This window comes from Sciurus carolinensis, chromosome 5 (genome assembly GCF_902686445.1).
Source record: "Sciurus carolinensis chromosome 5, mSciCar1.2, whole genome shotgun sequence".
NCBI lineage: Eukaryota > Metazoa > Chordata > Mammalia > Rodentia > Sciuridae > Sciurus > Sciurus carolinensis.
The window spans coordinates 124884421-124903187 of record NC_062217.1 but is presented as its reverse complement, the minus strand read 5'-3'; the positions used below and the strand labels follow the sequence as shown (position 1 = coordinate 124903187).

At 49.3% G+C, this 18767-nt stretch overlaps 1 protein-coding gene across 24 annotated transcripts in view; it reads left to right on the top strand.

Annotated features, from left to right (window-relative positions):
• The first annotated feature begins 1597 nt into the window (after positions 1–1597).
• Positions 1598–18767, top strand: part of Camk2g (calcium/calmodulin dependent protein kinase II gamma) — a 58119-nt gene continuing 40949 nt past the window's right edge. For 5 of the 24 annotated variants that reach the window (XM_047554427.1, XM_047554421.1, XM_047554428.1 and 2 more), the window contains exons 1-3: positions 1604–1789; positions 3154–3248; positions 15055–15114. In XM_047554427.1, the coding sequence (XP_047410383.1) occupies positions 1725–1789; positions 3154–3248; positions 15055–15114 (220 nt within the window). In that variant the 5' untranslated portion in view covers positions 1604–1724. Of the gene's footprint in view, positions 1790–2808; positions 2886–3153; positions 3249–4685; positions 4738–15054; positions 15115–18767 lie in introns of those variants that run through there. The other 19 variants (XM_047554422.1, XM_047554417.1, XM_047554420.1 and 16 more) reach the window with 8 other exon arrangements.

Sequence of the window (18767 nt, the reverse complement as noted above, 5' to 3'; positions counted from 1 at the left end):
ACCTCTACTCTTTCCTTGGTCCTTTTTGCCCTTCTTCCAGGCAACCAATTAATGATTTTAATCTTGTCCCCTTCTATTCCCTATTCACCTCCACTGGGCGGTTTTGTTCTCAGAACAACTCCTTGGGCTGTTGGGTAAGGAGAGGAGTGGAGCTCTCCCTGAGAGCTTTGCTCCACCCACCCCTCCCTAGGCTGCTTGGGAGGCTGGGACACCTCTCAATTGTCTCCCCAGGCAGAGTGAGTTTGCTGACAATAATGACTGGACTCTCCAGTGGGTGTCCTGCTATTAACCAAATCTGAGCTGCAGCAGTTGGCTGAGCTCCATCCTGCCCAGTTGGGGCTGGCCCCCGACTTGGAGTACAGCTGCCTTAGCAGGTCAGGAACCTGCCCAGCCTGCTTCTCCTCCATGGAGACAGTTATGTGCCTCTGTACCACCAACCTGTGATGTTGGGGACTGAGGGAGGGGTGGTAAGTCCCTTTGCCATTCCACAAATATTTGCTGAGGGTCTGGGACTGAGTACACAGGATGAACAAAGAAGGCAGAGGCCCTGCCCTACTGGAGCCTACAATTTAGTGGGAAGGCAAATATTGAAAAACAACAGCAAACAATTTTAATTAGATAGCAGGTACTATTATAAGGGCTTTATGTGATTTAGCCCATTAAATGCTCACAGCCCTGTGAAGAAGATACTATTATTATTACCAGTTCTCAAAGTAACTGAGGTGCAGAAAGATTAAATGACTTGCCCAAGGTCATATACCTGGCCCAGTGAATTATCCAGAAATCTAAGGTAGGTAGTCAGATGCCAGAGTTCACTCTAATGTTTTGGCTCTCATACCAGAAAAGTTATCATTACAAAATGTGTAAAATAAAAGTACAGGATGCCTTACAAGAAAATGAGGATGTATTCTCCTTCCATTTACTTGATCTTTTAGCCACCAAAGGCACAAAGCCTTTGCAAATCATTTCCCTTTCTTCCCTTTCATTACTGGCCTGAGGGAGAGTTCCACCTGCGTCCTTTGCCCCTGGCCTGGTCTCCCTGATGAAACCGCGCCTGAAGGGTCCCCCCCCCCCCCAATAATGGCATTGATACTTGTACAAGGCTAGACAGTCAGCTCCCTGAGGGAAGGCTACCGGCAGTTTATTCTGTACAGACTGGGGATGTCTCCAGAGTGTGCAGTTTGACACAGCCTTCTTGACCTTGGTCGTCTCTCCACTTGGTGAAAGCCGGGCTGAGGGTTTGGGACCCACGTGTGGGGCCTCTCCAGAAAGCTCGGTGGTCCAGACCCATACACCACTCCTAACCCATTCTCGCACGCACGTTTCAGAGCCCTTGCAAGGTCCGCCCGGGACTAGTCACAGAACGCCAACCTTTCAGCTCTGTATGCCAGCGCTGGTGGTCCGGAACTGGGACCCCCGCGCCCCACTTCTCGGCTTTCAGACGCTCCTGGCCCAGCCCCGGCCGCTCCCGGTTCGGGCGGGGCCGGTGACGGGAGGCCCCTCCCCGGGGGCGGTCCGGAGGCCGGGCGGGGGGCCGGCGGGGCTGGGGGCGGGGCGGGCGGGCGGGCGCGGGGGTGTCCCTCCCTCCCTCGCTCTCCCCGGTAAAGTCTCGCGGTGCTGCCGGGCTCAGCCCCGTCTCCTCCTCTTGCTCCCTCGGCCGGGCGGCGGTGACTGTGCACCGACGTCGGCGCGGGCTGCACAGCCGCGTCCGCCCGCCCGCCAGCATGGCCACCACCGCCACCTGCACCCGCTTCACCGACGACTACCAGCTCTTCGAGGAGCTTGGCAAGTATGGCCCGCCTGCCGCCCGCCGTCCGCCTTGGCCCCCCACCCAACCCCAGTCGCCCCGGCGCTATGCGGCTCCTCGCCCCGCCCCCCGGCCCTGCACCGGTCGCTGCAGCGCCCCCTCGATCCTCCCCACCCCCAGTCTTTCCCGCGTGCTGCCTCCAGAGCCCCCAACCCTGGACTCCTTGCCCCTCAGCCCCTTCCGCGCCCTGCAGCAGCTGCCAGGGTTGCTGCAACCCTGCTGCCGCTGGGACTGCAACCCCCGGACCGCTCCTGGGCACTCTCCAGCCCCGCCCCTCCTGCACCCTTTAGGCGCCCCCCCTGAGGACCCCGCCTGCTTACAGTCTCGTCTCCACCCTGCTCGGAGATTCACTCTGAACCCTATCCTTAGGTCCCACGCGCGGGCACTCAGGACCCTCCCTTAACCCTGCAGCTCCAACCCCGCTGCGGTGCCCGGGTGTGGGGGGATGTTTGGTGCCCGGCCCCGCCCCCCGTTAATGCCGCTTCCAGGATCCCAGCCCCGCAGCTGGGCAGTGCTGCAGCACCCCCAGCCCTTCCCCCCATCCCTGCAGTGGTCCCGGGAGCCGCGCGCCGCAGCCGCAGCATCCCCCTCCCCTCGGCCCTGAGCTGGCCGCTGCTGCATCTCTAACCCCCAACCCCCACCCGCGACGCGAAGCCGGGCCACTGCAGCCCCCGCCTTGCTCGCCCCCCTAGACGTTTCCAGAGCCCCGGAATGCGAGCTTCCATTTGGCGGGGAGCTTAGAGGAAAATATCGTGGGGAAGGGGAGCTATTGATGTCAGACTCAGAACTGTGCCCTCTTTCCCAGAGGCTGTCAGTTGAGCCGGGATGCGGTGGGATGATGCTGGTTGTGGGAGGGAAGGGTGAGCTTCACTTTCCCCCTTGGTTAAGGGGGATTTCTCTTGGAATTATACTTTCCTTTTAACCTCTCCTTCCCCTACCCTCAACTATTACTGCAGAGAGAAGGGCAGGTTCTCTTTCTCTTTTCTGGTTCTCTTGGCCAGGACTGCAGGGCTATCAGTGAGATGCAGCAGGTGTGTGTTTGAAGCATCGCCCACCAGCTCCTGATGTACAGCCTGAGGTTGGGGCTGTTGCTTTGCCCAGGGACTAGATGAGGGGGTGGGAACCAGGTGGTACTCCACCCACATCTGTTCAGTGTCATGCTGTGGCTTCATCCTTCTGCCTCATGTTGGCTGGTGGTGGTCACTGCACTGGTGTGCTTGTGTGTATGTATATGTATGTGTGACTGACTGTCTGCTGGTGAGAGCATCACTGTCGTTAGACTTAAAGTGTGTCTGTGTCACTCTGCCCTGCTCGATGTCCCAGTTCTTTCCCCCTTTTCCCTCCAGGGGTGCTTTCTCTGTGGTCCGCAGGTGTGTGAAGAAAACCTCCACACAGGAGTATGCAGCAAAAATCATCAACACCAAGAAGTTGTCTGCCCGAGGTGAGTGTTCTCCATCTTGGTTTCTCCCTAGGGATCCTTCCAGGGGCTTTGACTTCTGCAGATGCCCTAGGAGTTGGGGAGTAAATATTTTAGCAGTTAAAAATGAGTTGAAATTTCAGGGTAGGTCGACATTGAAGCTAGACAAGGAGTCGTGTGAGGTATTGAAAGTGCTTAGGGAGAAAAGAATGAAGATGTAAGAGACGTGGGTAACTGGAGTGGTCCCTGAAGGCTTAAAGGAGTTTGATCCTAGGGAGTTGGAGGATCTGGGGGTGGTGGGTGGTGTGGAACAGAGAGCTCTTAATTTGGAGCACTTGGAACCTCTCTATTTAGGGTAGTGATGGCCACTGCAGGCCTGTCCTAATCCCTGTGCCCCAATGGTGACTTTGGATGGAAATGCAGTAAATGAGCAGCTCTGACAAATCTAGCCTCCCCTACCCACCAGGCGGCAGAACAGACTCCCAAGGGAAGAAAATCTGTAAACATCAGGGGAGGCTGCTACTGGCGAGGGCTTCTCGGGAACAAATCCTGCCAGATGAACTTGATTGCTTTTTTTGATCAAATTACAAAGTTGGTGGTGCAGCAGCAGATGTAGTCTGTCCTGGGTGGAGAGTGATGATGCCTCATGGTCTGGAAATCCCAGTGGCCCAGTCTGGGCAGTAACTGCCTTGCCATGGGATGTGAGGAGCATGAGGACCCAGTCTTTGAAGCCTCATTTGTGAGATTCTCCCTAGTACCTGAGGCTAGAAGGGTCAGGGCCCATCTTTAACACCTCGAACGTATGCTCTGTGAACCTCTTATTGGGTGTTTGCCAAACTTACCTCATGTGATATGTGTAGACCCAGCAATGTGTGAAGCATTCTGCAAATAAGTCTGGTTAATACAGAGGTTAGGTCCCTGAGGGCTGCAAGATGCAGCCCTGGGATAAAGGTTATGAGACTCAGAGAAAGGAATTAGGACTGGGCAGTAGGATACTGAAAATATATTAGGAACCACTACAGATGCCCTGGGGAAGATGTGAGCTTTGGCCAATAATGATGCAGGCATCTCTAGGGCTAGAGATGTAATAGATGTCCCAAGCACTCAGAGAAGCTATAAAATTCCACAGAGATGACAGTGGGCTTCTGTCATGTTGGCAGTTGTTCTGGGACCTGTTTAGCAGGACTCTGTTTGCCCCCTGGCTGAGGAGTCTCTCCCATCTCCACTGGCAGGGCTTGTTTTGCTGTCCCCCTCCCTGCCTCTGTCTCTTGATGAGTGCATTGACTGTAAAGTTGACTTGTTTATTTTCCTTCTCTCTGGGCACCTTGAGTCCAAGGCAGTGGTTGCTATAGAGATATGTGGGTGGTCAGATGCCCTCCTCCCCTGGGGTAGGAGGCACCAGCCTAGTGAGGAGCTGGGCTCTCTGGCAGATATTCTTTGGCTAAGAATCGAAGGTGCAGACAGGGACTCCGGGTTGAAGACGGATACCTCCCTGTGCCCGCACATAGTCCAGGTATCAGAAATGGCTGATGTCTGGAGTCTTCAGTCAGTGATGCAGTGCTTTGGTTTCCTTATCGCAATGGTATCCTCTCACTCGGGTGAGGTGGGAGAGACAGCTGGAAGCTGAAAATCTGGGACATGAGATAGTGATTGTGGTGACTTTGTGTAGCCACCTACCTTGAGCTTTCATCTTCTCCTCCTTCCCTACCCACCTGAACCCCGCTGTGTGATAGCATCCCTTTCCTTCTTTACCTCCTTTCCACTTTTTTCAGTCCTCCCAACTGGTATCTTTCTTTCCCTGCCCAAACCAGATGAGGTTTAATTTCTGATTTCTTTTTTTCAACTTGAGAAGAGGATTCTTGTGTGAAATCATATGCTTCAGACAGCAACTCCCCCTCTTTAGATTGTTATGCCAAGACTGGGACTTTCTTGTGTGGCTTGTATACCAGGTTTACTTTGGGACAGAGGTTTGGTCCTGGCTGATAGAGTCAGATGCCATCAAGAAGAGTTAGGAATGTGTAGGTGCCAGTAGTGTTTGGAGGTGGGAGAATGGGAGGATGTTATCTTGGATATGGAGGCAGCAAGGGGCATACTGCGCTGGGTGTGGGGATGTGAACCTCTGGAGAGGGTTGGGCCAACGTCCTTACTAGGCTAGTGCTGATGGGGTTAGGGAGTGAAGGCCGTGGCTTTCCTTCAGCCTCTCAGTTTACGCTGTATATTTTATAAAGCTGCTGGGGCTGTGTTTCACTCATCGTTGTCTGTCTGTCTAGGGCTCCATAGGTATTAGATTTCTGTGTCTGGGAATGTCATGGGCCCACCAGGGTAGTCTGTGAAGGTCTGAAGGGGCTTGCTGTTTGCTGGGACTCCCTGCTTGGCTTGCTTTCTTGTTTGTAATTTTCTGTGCTGCAAACTGAAAGGAGAGAAAGAGGGCATAAAGCTGCTTCTCCCTGGCATTCATAGTGAGGTGGCCCTGGAGACCTGGGGAGAGATTACTTAGTCTTCTGGGGAGTCAGATATGATGGGAAGCCTTCTTGTGGGTTGTCATTTCTTGTCATTGTAGCCTCCAACACCAACATTGGTGACTGGGTTGCCACGTAAGGAGTTCACATGGATGTTCTTTGAATACCTTTTTTGTCTGTGGGCCTCTCTACATAATCACTGAAAGTCACTTAATATCATTCCATTTGCTTTAGACCAGCAATAGGTGTGGAGTTGGGCTCTTATAGGAGCCTATGATTCCTAGCTTAGCTCTGCTAGGACGAAGGAGGCATTTAAATAGGCTTGGATGCAGGAGCTAGTGGGCCAGGTGATGGCAATGATAAGTCGTTATTTTAAGATTTAAGAGCACCCCCCCCACCAAGGAGCCTGAGCCCTTATGTCTTTTTTTATTTTTAAATCTTCATATTCCCTTCTTATCTTTATTCATATGCATACAGATTTTCACCTCGTGGAGCATAACATTTTATATCCTGTTCTCTTCACTTGTATCCAAAGCATTTTCCCCATATTGCTACAGTTAAGGGCAAATGGTCTTTTTTTCTTCTGCATGACTTAGAAATTATCCTTGGGACAACTAGCATCATAAAAAAAAAACCTCTGTATTTGGACCATTTATCTGGATTCCAGTTGCTTTCACTAGATGGGTACTGGGAGTAATGCCCTTGGCCTTAATGAGAGATGCTACCAGAAACAGTGTTATGAAATCTGTTACCGCACCTGCTATATTTATTTATTTATTTAATCTGTAAACCCCATGTGAAGAAATTTCTATTGAAGCTACATTGTAAGAAAAGTTCTCCTCTTTGTGAGGACCTGGGAGGTGAGGGAAGGGACCTTATCTGTTTCTTAACTTTTGTGTGGATGGGCCCTAACAAAGTGACTAATACATACCCAGCATATATGTATTAAATGAATGGATCAAGAAGACTAACCAATCATGGTTACCTTTTGGCTTTGAGTCCTGGGAAACTCAAAGTCAAGTTGCTGGAGCCCTTGTTCCCTGATGCTGGCTTGGGTTCCCCCTTTCTGATCCAGAGAACCAGGTTGTAGCTGGAGGAGAGGACAGATGAGGATAAAGACCTGTTCTTGGGACAGGAGAGATGTAGGAAGTCAGTGTAGCTTACAGTTCTTCTTTTCTTGTTGGTAATAGTATTATAGGACTACTATTGGAACTTTCTCTAAGCACTCACTGTCAATGTTAGTGTGCCTAGTGGTCACCTTGAGTACTGATTTAAAATATTGCTTGCTAGGTTCTGTCCATAGAGCTACTGCTTCAGGAGGTCTGGGGTGAGGTCCCAGAAACTGCATTTTTAACAATGCTCCAGCAAATTTCATGTAGATAGTTCATAAGCCACTCTTCAAGAAATGCCATCTAAAATCAGCAACAGCAGGGACAGTTGCTCTTGATACACTCCTAGGATTTACCAGCCACACCTTGGTCTCCCAGTGGTGTCTGCCAGAATGTGGCCAAATGTGCATGCACATTGGCTGATCTGTGATTAGGGACCTCATTCTGGGCCCCCAGATTGGGATGACAGTGTCTGCATCTGAGGCTGTAGCAGGTTGAGTGACTGGTGTTGTGGCATGCTGGCCACCGGAAGGGTAAAGGCTGTCCCTTTCTGGGTCCAGCTGGCCCTGGGGACTGAAATGGGATCCCCCTGGATAGTGCCAGCTGGAAGTCCCCACCCTTTGGTGTTGGCCTGAGTAGCCCCCATGACATTTGTGTCCCCTGTGGTATCTCCAAGTGATACTTTCCTGTTAAGGATCTGGGTGAATTGAGGGGAAGAGGAGGGAGGGTGATGTGGCAATGGAAAGAGGGGAAGAGGAAGGAGGAAGCTTTGTGCTGTACTGGAATTCCGGGACTCGAGGAAGCATTGAGAAGTTATGTGCAAAACCATGTTTTCTTCTTGAGGATAAAACAGGCTGTTTCTGTTAACAGAGAAATGGCATCCTTCATATAAGTGAACTCCTCTGACTTCTACCTGCCGTGGATGAGAGTGCAAGCTAGAGGTCCCCATTCTGTGCCAAGGCTTCTGCTGGCCAGTTTCATTGCACAGTCATGATTTAGTCACACAGGCTGTCACCCTGCCCTCCTATCCACCTCCTCAGAGGGACTTGGGGTGCTGTATCAGGGGTGGGGATGGAGGTTGGAAAACAGACCCTGTCCCACAGGCAAGGGCCCTGCTTTTCTTCCTGCTGCTTGCTTTCATTCCTTGTCATCATACCCTCGTCAGAAGCTATGCTGAAACCCTAGAGGTGAGTGGCTGACCCCATTCTCTGCTGAGGCTGGAGACAGGGAAGAGGGGGGTTGGGACCAGCTCTTGCCACCATCTCTGTGCTTGCTGCTCTCTGAACAACTTGGCAGGCTGACAAGGGCCTGATCCCATGGGTGCCAAAAGGGTGGTGACAGGAAGAGATGGACACTTCGCACCTCTTGAGTGCCTCTTTGCAGAGGCCCTTTGTCACCTACTCATGGACAGACAGCTCTGTCTGGGACTGTTGGGGAAACCAAGGCATAAAAGATTTGTTTGGGGTTTATGTTTGGTTTTGTTTTTGAGTTGTAGGTATGCCCATGATTTTGCTGGTGCTCAGATTCCAGCAACCTCAAACAGCATGGCCTTCACTTCCCCTTGAGTTGCTCCCTTTCAAATACAGGTTCTGGGTACTTTGTTCCTGTAAATGAATCTGGTGTTACCCCATTCCTCTCTATCTAGACCCAGAGCTCTAAGCCCAGTGGAGCAAATCCCTCATTATTGCTGGCTGAGGCCCTGCTCTCATCTGTACCCACATTTTTGGACTCTGTGGTGGGGACATTTCCAACCACTCCCCCCCAACACCATCTCTACTTCCTGGGCCCTATCATCAGCAGCAGCAGCAGCTTTCCATCTGCTCCCCTCTTTTCTCCTCCCTCTCTTTCCCCTCCCCCCTGCTTGCTGCTGCCCTGGGAGGAGCTATTTTTAGGGGCTGCTTCCTGGGATGTTTTACTTGGGGCTGGTTACCATGAAGGAAATGTCACCAAAACAGTGGGCAAAGGCTGCAGGCACCAGGAGCCATGCCGGGGGGGAAAACAGAACTCAGCACTGACCCTGTTCTGGCCCTTGAAAGTGGCCAGTGTCCACAGGCAGAGCCTTGCCTTCTTGGGGCTTGCTAGTGACCCCATGGGGATTCTCTCTGTCAAATCTAGTTTGGCGCTTAAACTGTGGGGCACGTCTTGGCGCCTCTTGCCTTTCCCTTCTTAGAGCTTCCCTTGTCTTGAGATCCAAAGGCCATGGTGGGGCTCAGGTCTTTGTATCACCAGGTTGAAACTCTGAAGTCAGGGCTGAAAGCAGGAGGTGCAGAGCCTTAGGGGTTCACATGGGCACATTTCAGGCTCTCCTGGATTCATAGCACTTGTCTAGTCTCTGGTGTATAGTTGTAAAGGAATTAGAAACCATGATCCCTGCTCATACGTAATTGAAGACTCTTTGCACCTTTTGAGTTAGAATCAAAGAGGAAGGGATATGGTGTTGCAGTGTGAGGGGGAGGTCAGTGAGACTGTGGCTTGAGATTCTCACTGGTCAGTGCCCAAGGCCCATAGCTGTTTATAAGCAGCTGGGGAAGGTGGATTATGACACCAAATCCCTGTGTTGCCCTTGTTTCTGCTCCTCAAAGCGATGCCCAACACAGCCAGATGGGGCTTCTGTTATCTGACAAGGAGATGGTGGGATACACAGGAGGGCATCAAGACGAGGCCCCCTGGCCCCCCCATCCAGTGTCTGAAATTGATGGGGCTGCTGGAAGTTTCTTATAATCTGTGTTGGAGTCATAGGCAAACGTCTGTGAAATACCCTTTGTAAAGTGGAGTGTGTTTTTGAGATTGGAACTTAGGGAGAGTCCTCGTAGCCAGAGTATGACCATATGTCCTTTCCCACTTACAGAGCGTTGTGTTTAGGTGGCAGCAGAATTCTTATTTGAAGCCAGTACTTGCATTTGTGCTCTTAGGGAAATGTCACTGAATCAGGTGGGCTGGTCCCTGGTAGGGCCATGGAAAATTGGTAGCCAGCCCTCCCTCCCCCCATCCTGGGGAGGGGGGAAAGGAAGCACATTAGGAGTAGGCTTCTCTTTTGGTGCTGGAGTGGTAAGGCAGTTTTAAGGCTCTGTGTGCCCCTTTGCTATATGCTGTCACCTCACTAACTGCTTCCTTTTCTCTGCCTCCCTTGGTGCATCAGGTCACTCCTCATTATCCTTCCTATGAAATCACAGCATCCTTGACCAAGTTGTGAAGCACTTGGGCAGAAGGTGGGAGAGGCAGGGCTTCCAGGGATCCTGGTTTTCCAGGGCCCGGCTCTGCTGTGGGTAGGCTATTGCGGAGGGATCAAGCAGGGCCTGGAGGACAGAATGGGTCCCTGATAAGCTGCTTCTGCTTTCTGCTCCTGTTGCCACCTCTGATTTTGAGGGGGAACCTTGCAGAGGGCTGTGGTTGGAGCTGTGCTGAAGGCCGGCAGGGGTGGGTCTCCATGGCAGTAGCGTACAGGCAGGCAGGAAGTGGCCCTGTGCAAAGCGGGAAGTGGCTGTTGTCAAACAGGAAGAGGGGGCTGGGCTGGGCTGTGGGAGGGGATAGGGTAGAGCCTGGTAGAAAGGTGGGTGGAGGGTCAGCCTGGGAAGATCCTAGCTGCTCCCTAGTGGTCACTCGAAGGAGGATTGTCTCAAGGGAGGAGGCTGCCTTTGTGGCAGGAACATCAGTTGGTATATCATCGCCTTGCGATGCTCAGCTAGGGCCTATTCCCATTACTGTGGACCAAGCCAGCTTAGTGGTCTCTCCCCTTTTGGGGATGCTCTGTTTAGCTAGTATGTCCTTGGACGTGGGATAGATCCTCTGTACAAATCATTACTTGTTCCTGCGGGGAGGAGCAGTCTACTTTTTCTCAGTCATGGACCACTCCTGGAGGTGACTACAGGACAGGAAATATGGGAGAGAGAGAGGCTGGGGTGATAGCCAGGTTGTGCACAGTATAAGGAAACTGGGAGAATGGTTGTCAGAAACTGTGTGGCTCATTGAGCAGAGTGCTTTGAGATAGCAGGGCACTACTGGCAGTGAGGCTGCAGAAGCACTGGCAGGGGTGCTCCATGGTGGTCCTCTCTCTGAGGAGTCCCTGTTGCTCCCCTTCACCTTTAGGCTGTAGGCATGGGTAAGCCCCATGCCCAGACAATGATGGAGGGTCTCACAGGAAGCCCCAAGTACAGACCAAAGGACTCAGGCAGCATATTTCAGACCCTGCATCTGCCCAGGCAGAGGGGAAAGTGGGTTCTGCTCTCTTCTCTGGCAATATCATGTGATCACATGCCTGGGCCAGGAGACCTTGTCCTCTTTATAACTAGGCCCTTGGAAAGGAGGCTCTTACTATGTGCCAAACACTGTGCTCAGTACTCTATCCATATTGCCTCCTTTAAACCTCAGTTATTACTGTCTCCATTTTAGAAGTAGGACCTCCTTCCCCAGATATGTGCCTGGCTCACCTCCTGGTTGAGGTTTCCTGACCACCTTGTTTAAACTTTCTCCCTTCACTGTTTTACTTTTCTGTGTAGCACTTACTGTGATCTCTAATAGGCAATTGAGTTTCTTTTTGTCTGGTTCTTTCTCAACTCTTTCCCTGCATCTAGAACAGTGACTGTCACATGGTAGGCCTCAATAAATAAATTTTGAAGGAATGAATGAGGCTCAGGTGCATTTAATAACTTGCTGGATATGGCAGTGCTGGACTCAGTCCAGGGCTGTCTGACTCCAAAACTAATGTGTTAATTGCTCTACTCCATGGCTGAGAATCAGAACAAGGACCAAGGCTCAGCCCTGGGGTTCAGAGAAGACCTTGGAGTTAGGATTTGAACTAAGGCTGACAATGACCCTCTACACCCTGGGCAGCTCCTTCGAGGAGTTGGGAGACTGAGCCTGAATTTGTGTCTGCTGTCTCCAGTCTGAGTCACTGGTAAAGCCAAAGCACCCTTCCTTATTTTTAGTGCTGTTGCTGTTATGGGGCTATAACCATTAGCCAGTTAGAGACTTAAGGGAAGAGATGAACATTAATCTTCTGGCTCTTCCCCTCAGCTGCTACCTCTACATTGCAAGATGCTGTTCTCTCATACCTGCCTGGGCAGCCAGAGTTGTGGGTCAGGGGTGTTGAGGTGAGTGGTTAGAGATAGGGCCGATGGATCTGCAGGTTGGGGACTTCCCAGCTTGGTACCTCCGTCTCAAGTTCAGGACTGGGAGGAAGGTGAGGTTGCCCCAACATCTGGCCAGATCTGGAAAAAGCAAGATTCCCCAAGCCCCTTCCACCAAGAAGAGCTATAGTTGCTTCCTTCATTGCCGTAGCTTATAAGGGCCCCTAGCCATATCCTTTTATCTGTGACAAAGGGATACCAAGCAGTGTGGGTGTTGGGAGTTACCTGGGGTTCTCCTAGATACGTCCTGGTCAGTGGTCATGTGGAACCAGAGGACAGGAAGGAAGGCCTGACCCAGATCTTTGGGCAGCTGGGATGGATTAGCTGGGCAGCAGGAACTAATCTCAGTATGTCCCCACCTCCTTTCACAAAGCAGAACCATCATTAGAGGGAAAGTCGAGGACAAAGCTGGAGGTGGTTGTTGAAACGACAAACATGAACTCCTTCTAGACTGTGGTCCTTACATTATCTCAAACTGACAGACCAGGGTTTGGATCTTGGTTCGATCCCCATTCTACTGTGGAACCTTAGACAAGTTATCAACTTTCTGGACCTCAGTTTTATTATAGCAATCTATGATGGGAGACAATCATAGCACCTACCTATTATGAGGGTCATAGGAGGCTTTACAGAGAATATGTGCTATTTAGGGGAAACTTATTAATTACTTATTTCTGAAATTTTCCATGTAGTATTTTTGGGTGTAGAGAAAACCCCTATCAAGATAGATAGAGATGCTTGGCCTAGGGGAGTACACTAGACTTACTCTCCCAAAGCCTAAAGTCTTTGATACTCTCACTTTTCCTTATTCTGTTATTCTAGAATAGGTCCATACTACCTGCGTCCACTTCTTGTCTGTGTTACCTTGGGTAGTTTACTTTATCTTGTTAAGCCTCAGTTTCCTCATTTGTAGTGTAATAGTGCTAATCTGATGCCCATTTCACAGAGTTTCTGTGAGGATGAAATGTGGTAATCCTGGCCTCTGCCTGACTTGGAATAAATGCTTAGTGAGTGATAGTTATTACTGCCAGTATTCTTATTGATAAGCCCTTCTTGAGTCCCTGTTTATGGAAAGAACTCTAGGAAGTACTATTTTAAAAGGTCCTTTGAAGAACTTGTGACCAAAAGGTAACCGTTGTGATATGTGATGTGAGAATCATGAGAAGCACCGTGGGAAGTGGAGGGGTAGTCAGAGGAGGGAGAAGTGTCAGTCTCCCAAGAGGAGCAGGGAAGACTGTAAAAAAGGTGGCCTGGCAGGATTCCAGTAGTCAGAGAGATAAAGTGGGGAGGCTCCTTGGCCTCCTAGCTCTGAGCAGCATTCTCTCTACTTCCTGGAGCTCTCCTTCCTGTGGAAGGAATTGACCCATGCAGCTCACTTGGATCTGAGGACTTGTGGATTCTGGTCATTTCCTCACAGCGGAGTAATCCCAAAGGCTGAGTGTGAAGAGGTCAAAGCTCACATCAGTAAGTGACCAGGAGGATCCTGGGGATAAGCAGGACTTGTGTCCCATTTCTCCTTCTATAAATGGGCATCGTGGGCTGGGGTTGTAGCTTAGTGGGAGAGTTCTTGCCTAGCACAGTGAGGCCATGGGTTTAATCTTCAGCACCACATAAAAATAAATAAATACAATAAAAGTACTGTGTCCCTCTACAACTAAAAAAATTTTTAAAAATGGATATCATAATAGTGCCAACTTCCTAGAGCATTATGAGGATAAATTGCAAGATGTGTCTGGTATTGAAGTGAGCTCTGAATAACTATTAGTTGTTACTATTATTATTATTTAAAATCATCATTATCTTAATCATCAACATCTTCATTGTCAGGATCATTGTGTTTCACAGTTGCTGTGAGTGACTACATAAGAGAATATATTCAAAATTCCTGGCATAGTGTCTGGTCATGTATTAGGCTCAATATAACTTTAGCTATTACATTAGTCTCCCCTTATCCTTGACTTGGCTTTCCATAGTTTCAGTTATTTGTGGGCAACCATGGTCCAAAAATATTATATGGAAAATTCTAGAAATTAGCAATTAATGAATTTTAAATTGCATACTGAGTATGCTGTGCATGCTGTGATGGACTCTCTTGCTATCCTGCTCCATCCCACCTGGGATGTGAATCATTCCTTTGTCCAGCATATTCATGCTGTATAAACTCCCTACTTATTAGTCATTTAGTGACTTTCTGGGTTATCAGATTGACCGACTGTCACAGTATCACAGTGCTTTTACGTAGGATTTAGTACTATTCACAGTTTCATGCATCCACTGGGGGTATTAGAATGTATCCTCCTCAGATAAGGGGGCACTACCTATATTTCTTCTTTTGGGCATGGGGATTGGAGATTGAACCCAGGAGCACTTTATTATTGAGCTACATCCCCAGCCCTTTTTATTGTTTAAAAAGGGTGATAAGGGGTCTCACTAAATTGCCCAGGCTGACCTTGAACTTGTGATCCTCTTGCCTCAACCTCTCACCTTGCTGGGATTACAGGTGTGTGCCAGCACACCCAGCTGTGTCAGCTGTGTAAATACTTTGTGTGTGTGTGTGTGTGTGTGTGTGGTGCTGGGGATTGAACTCAGGACCTTGTGCATATAAGGCAAGCACTCTACCAACTGAGCCATAGCCCCTGCCCAATACTTTTTGTTGTTTTTAGTACTAGGTATTGAACTCAAAGGTGCTTAACTACCTAGCCACATTCCCAGTCTCAATGAATTGCTTAGGGCATCGCTAATTTGCTGAGGCTGATCTCAAACTCACAATTCTGCCTCAGCCTCCTGAGTTACTGGGATTACAGGCATGTACCACTGCACCTGGCCTGTGATAGTACTTCTAACAAGAAAGAGATTCTCAAGACCCTGGTATTGTAGAGGAAAGAGCACCAGAATTTTAACTGAAGACCTGGATTCAAATTCTAGCTCTGCTACTCACTAGCTTGAGATCTTTACATCTCAAATCATTTTCTCATCTGGAAATAACTCTCCAGGATTGCTGTGACTTGTTGCATTAATTTAGCAAATTATCAGAAGTGCACAGTTGGTATCCAAGAATTGAAGGAGTATGAATAGCCAGGTGACCACAAGTATAATGGTTGGTTGAATGCTTTTTTTTTTTCACCTTCTGCTTTAGATCACCAGAAACTAGAACGTGAGGCCCGGATATGCCGACTTCTGAAACATCCAAATATTGGTGAGTGTGCCCTGTGCAGACTATTCTGTGGTATTTTATGGACAGTAGAGAGAACGGGGTCACTGCTTTTGTGTACGGAGTCACCTCTGTCCATGGGTTTTATTACTTGGTATCTTTTTTTTTTTTTTTTTTCGCCTAAGCAGGATAGCATCTGTGTTCAGAATTCTCAGACTTTCTTGTTTAGAGGACCTGAGTACCCCCATTACTGCCGAGCCATCTCAAGGTTGAGAGATGAGGCATTGTAATAGGGTTTAGACCTCCTGCTCTCCCCTTTCTCCTTCCGTTTTTGGGCTGAGGTCCAGAGCCCTCAGTATGCGAGGTTCCGGCCTACTACGCTGCCAGCATCCCCTCATCAGGGGCCATCCATAGCCCTCATGAAAAACTCGGATTTTGTTTCTGGACTTGAAAGAGTTTTGTTCCTGTTGCAGTGTCCTGCTCACTCTGAGGGTTTTCCATGGCACTTCCATTTGTGTTTTCCTAGAGCCAGGAAAGCAAGTTGCCCACCCGCCTAGCTTCTCTGGAGAAGGGATGGCAGGGGCCACTTGGATGAGGAAGGAGAAAAAATTGAGAGGATTTCTCTCTGTTCCCATCCTGACTTGGGGGACAAGAGCACATTGTTGGTTGTTCTAAAGCCTGAGAGGTTTGCCTGCTACAACCCACTCTGCTCAGTTTCACATTGTTCAGCTGAAATAGTCTTGCCAAAAGTGTTGGCCCTGATTTGGTGCTGCTTGCAGAAGGAAAGGACAGAAAGGGCTGGCTGCAGTGTTTGAGCAGAAACCCCTGGTGCTGACTTAAGGCAGAGCAGGGAGCATCTCCTAGGTTTTCCCTGAAAGTCCTGAGTCATCACAAAAGACAACATGTGTTCTGTGCTCCTCAGGCATGGCCTAAATATCAGGTCTCCCACAGTGCCCTGAGGCCTCCTACTCTGCTCTGTTGGCAGCCAGGGCTGTGAGGCCACTTGCCGAAGCTTGATGCTGCCTCCAGAGCTACCCAGCCTTCAGCTCCCCAGGTCTCAGAAGGCTCCATGTGAGCTCATAAGTGGAGGATCTGAGGTCCTACCCTAGCCCACAGGGAGAGGAGCAGCTCTGAGGTAACCAGAACTCCACCACACAGGGCTTTATAGATTGTAATCAGTGGCTTAGATTACACCCAGTGCAGATTGGCATAGCTGGGGCTCAGCTCCACTTGGTGCGGTATGTTCCATGGAACTAGAACCTTTCAGACAGTGAGTCCTGGCCTTAGTCCTGGAGCTCCTGGGTGGTCTTTAAGGTTAGACCTTCACCTGAAAATTGCACGATGGGACCCGCGTGTTGCCTTGGATAAGAGAGGGCCAACAGAGAAACACCTAGAACAGCACTCACAAATTGAGGCATGTTTTATTTGGCTGGCTCAGCATTCTAAAAATATTTAATTATTTGCCATATTTAAAAACACGATTCCACATTTTGAAAAAAATGTGTTTCCTGGCTTTTTGAATCAGAAGGCCTGGCTATAAGCCAACCACCAGCTCAGAAACATTTTGATATGCCAGCCTGGGTCTCAAGGTCTGAGGATAATAGCTTCCTTTCCTTTGTGCTTCGTATGACCAGTTTTGTACAACAGTGAAGTGTTGTTTTCTTGTAGAGAGGAGAACAAAGGGGTAGGGATCAGTGATAGAGGACACAGATTCATATTTGTATCATCTGTACCACAGGTAAGGTTGACCATACAGGGTCAGGGCATAATAAATGAACAGGAAGGACAAAAATGGGATGCTAGTAGAAGAAAGTTCTAGTCTCCTTTTTGTTTATTTCTAGAATTAAATATATCCATTTGACCTCTTAGAGTACTTGGTTGGCAGCCCTTGCCTTTTACAACCTACCCTAGCTCAGAATAAAGGCACCTATCCAGGTGTCTGCACTTGGTAGGAAGGCAGCAAGACCCAGGAAAAATAGGTGTGGCAGTCACTTTGTCAAGATCAAATTGCTTAGAACTATGCTTCCATTTCATGTCTGCTCACAGGTCCTGGGGGATATTGGTTTGAGGACCAAATTTAAGGGTTAAGGGCAGACCAGAGGGAAGAGTGAGTCAGGGCTCTGTCCTGGGACTGCTCGCTGGCTGTGCCCTCTGGCTCTGGTGGGAACCAGGACTCCTGGAGATGTGACTGAGCTGCAGGTCCAGGAGGTGGAGGTTGCCATGGATCCGGACCTGGCTTGTGGCTGTAGAGGAGGCAGTTGTGCGCTCCTAATTCACTATTCCTCTCGTCTCTCCATTGCTCCTTCTTTCAAAGCTGTGACCCTTTTGGCTCTGGCCTTTTTAACTCTATCCCAGAATGAAACAATTAGATCGGCCCAAGAGCAGTACACAGTCAAGGACACTGAGAGCAAGAGCAGATCATCAACTTCTGGCTGTTGTCAGGCGCGAGGCAATTGAATTCAGAAGGAATATTTGGTACAAGGGGTGAGGTATCCCCAGTTTTTTCCCTAATATTCTTAGCAGAGTTAAAAGCCTGTGAAAGAGTGAACCCTGGTGTAAACTATGGACTTTGGTTAATAATGTGTCAGTATAGGTTCATCAATTGTAGCACATGTACCACTCTTGTGGGATGTTGATAGTGGGGGTGTCTGCATATGTGGGGGTGGGGGTACATGGAAACGCTTTGTACCTTCCACTCAATTTTGCTGTGAACTCAAAACTGCTCCAAAAAAAAAAAAAACATTAATTAAAAACAAACAAGCAAACAAAATGCCTGTTGGATGTGAGTTACACTATTGAACTCGAAACAGCCCCGGGAGAGTGGCCAGCAGTGGGGAGTTGAGTGGAGGAGCCATGTAGTGCTGATAGTCTGAAGTCTGAATGGAGTGCGTTCTACCTGTGATCTGCTTGCTCTCTGCTCTAAATTCCTCTAATGAATAGACTCTGTCTTCCTTCGTGCTGAGCTGCCCCAGCAGTTTCGATCACAGTTTAGAGTTGTGGTTTAAAGCAGCACTTCTTAAACTTTTATGTGCTTATGAATCAGCCAGGGATCACGTCAAAATTCAGATCCTGATTCAGTAGGTCTGGGGTGGGCAGGGACTGGGGGTGAGGGGTGAGACGCCTCATGACTCACTGTCTGCAGGTGATGCTGATACTGCTGGTCCATGGTCCATACTTGAAGAGCCAAGGTTTGTGGCTTTGGAGTCATGTTTGCTGGGTTTGAGTTTAGGCTTTTCTAGTTAGAAGCAAGTTATTTAATCAATATGTGTCTGCCTTTGCTTTGTTGTCTGGGCCCCTTCATAGAGAAGCATGAGGGTTCAGTGCCTGAAGGAGACCAGAAACAGAGAGGATGAAAATGAAAATGAATGGAGATTTCAACTCCCAGCACCCCAGCCCCAGCTCGGTTCATAAATTATTCAAGCAAGGTGACCATTTACTGTGGGCCTGGGGTTTTTTTAAGCTCACAGTAAGTGTAGTAAAAACAGTTGCAAAGTAAAAGGAAACATTGGATCATGAATGACCTCAGAAAGGGAGAAGTACTGCCATAGCTGTCCCCTGGGGTTCACACTCAGTCCCCCACAAGCTCCTGTGTCAACAGGGCCTCTATCCCACCATGATATTGCTAGAGATGTTCTTATTTTATTCTTATTTTTTTAAATTTTGAGATAGGGTCTCGCTAAATTGCTGAGGCTGGCTTT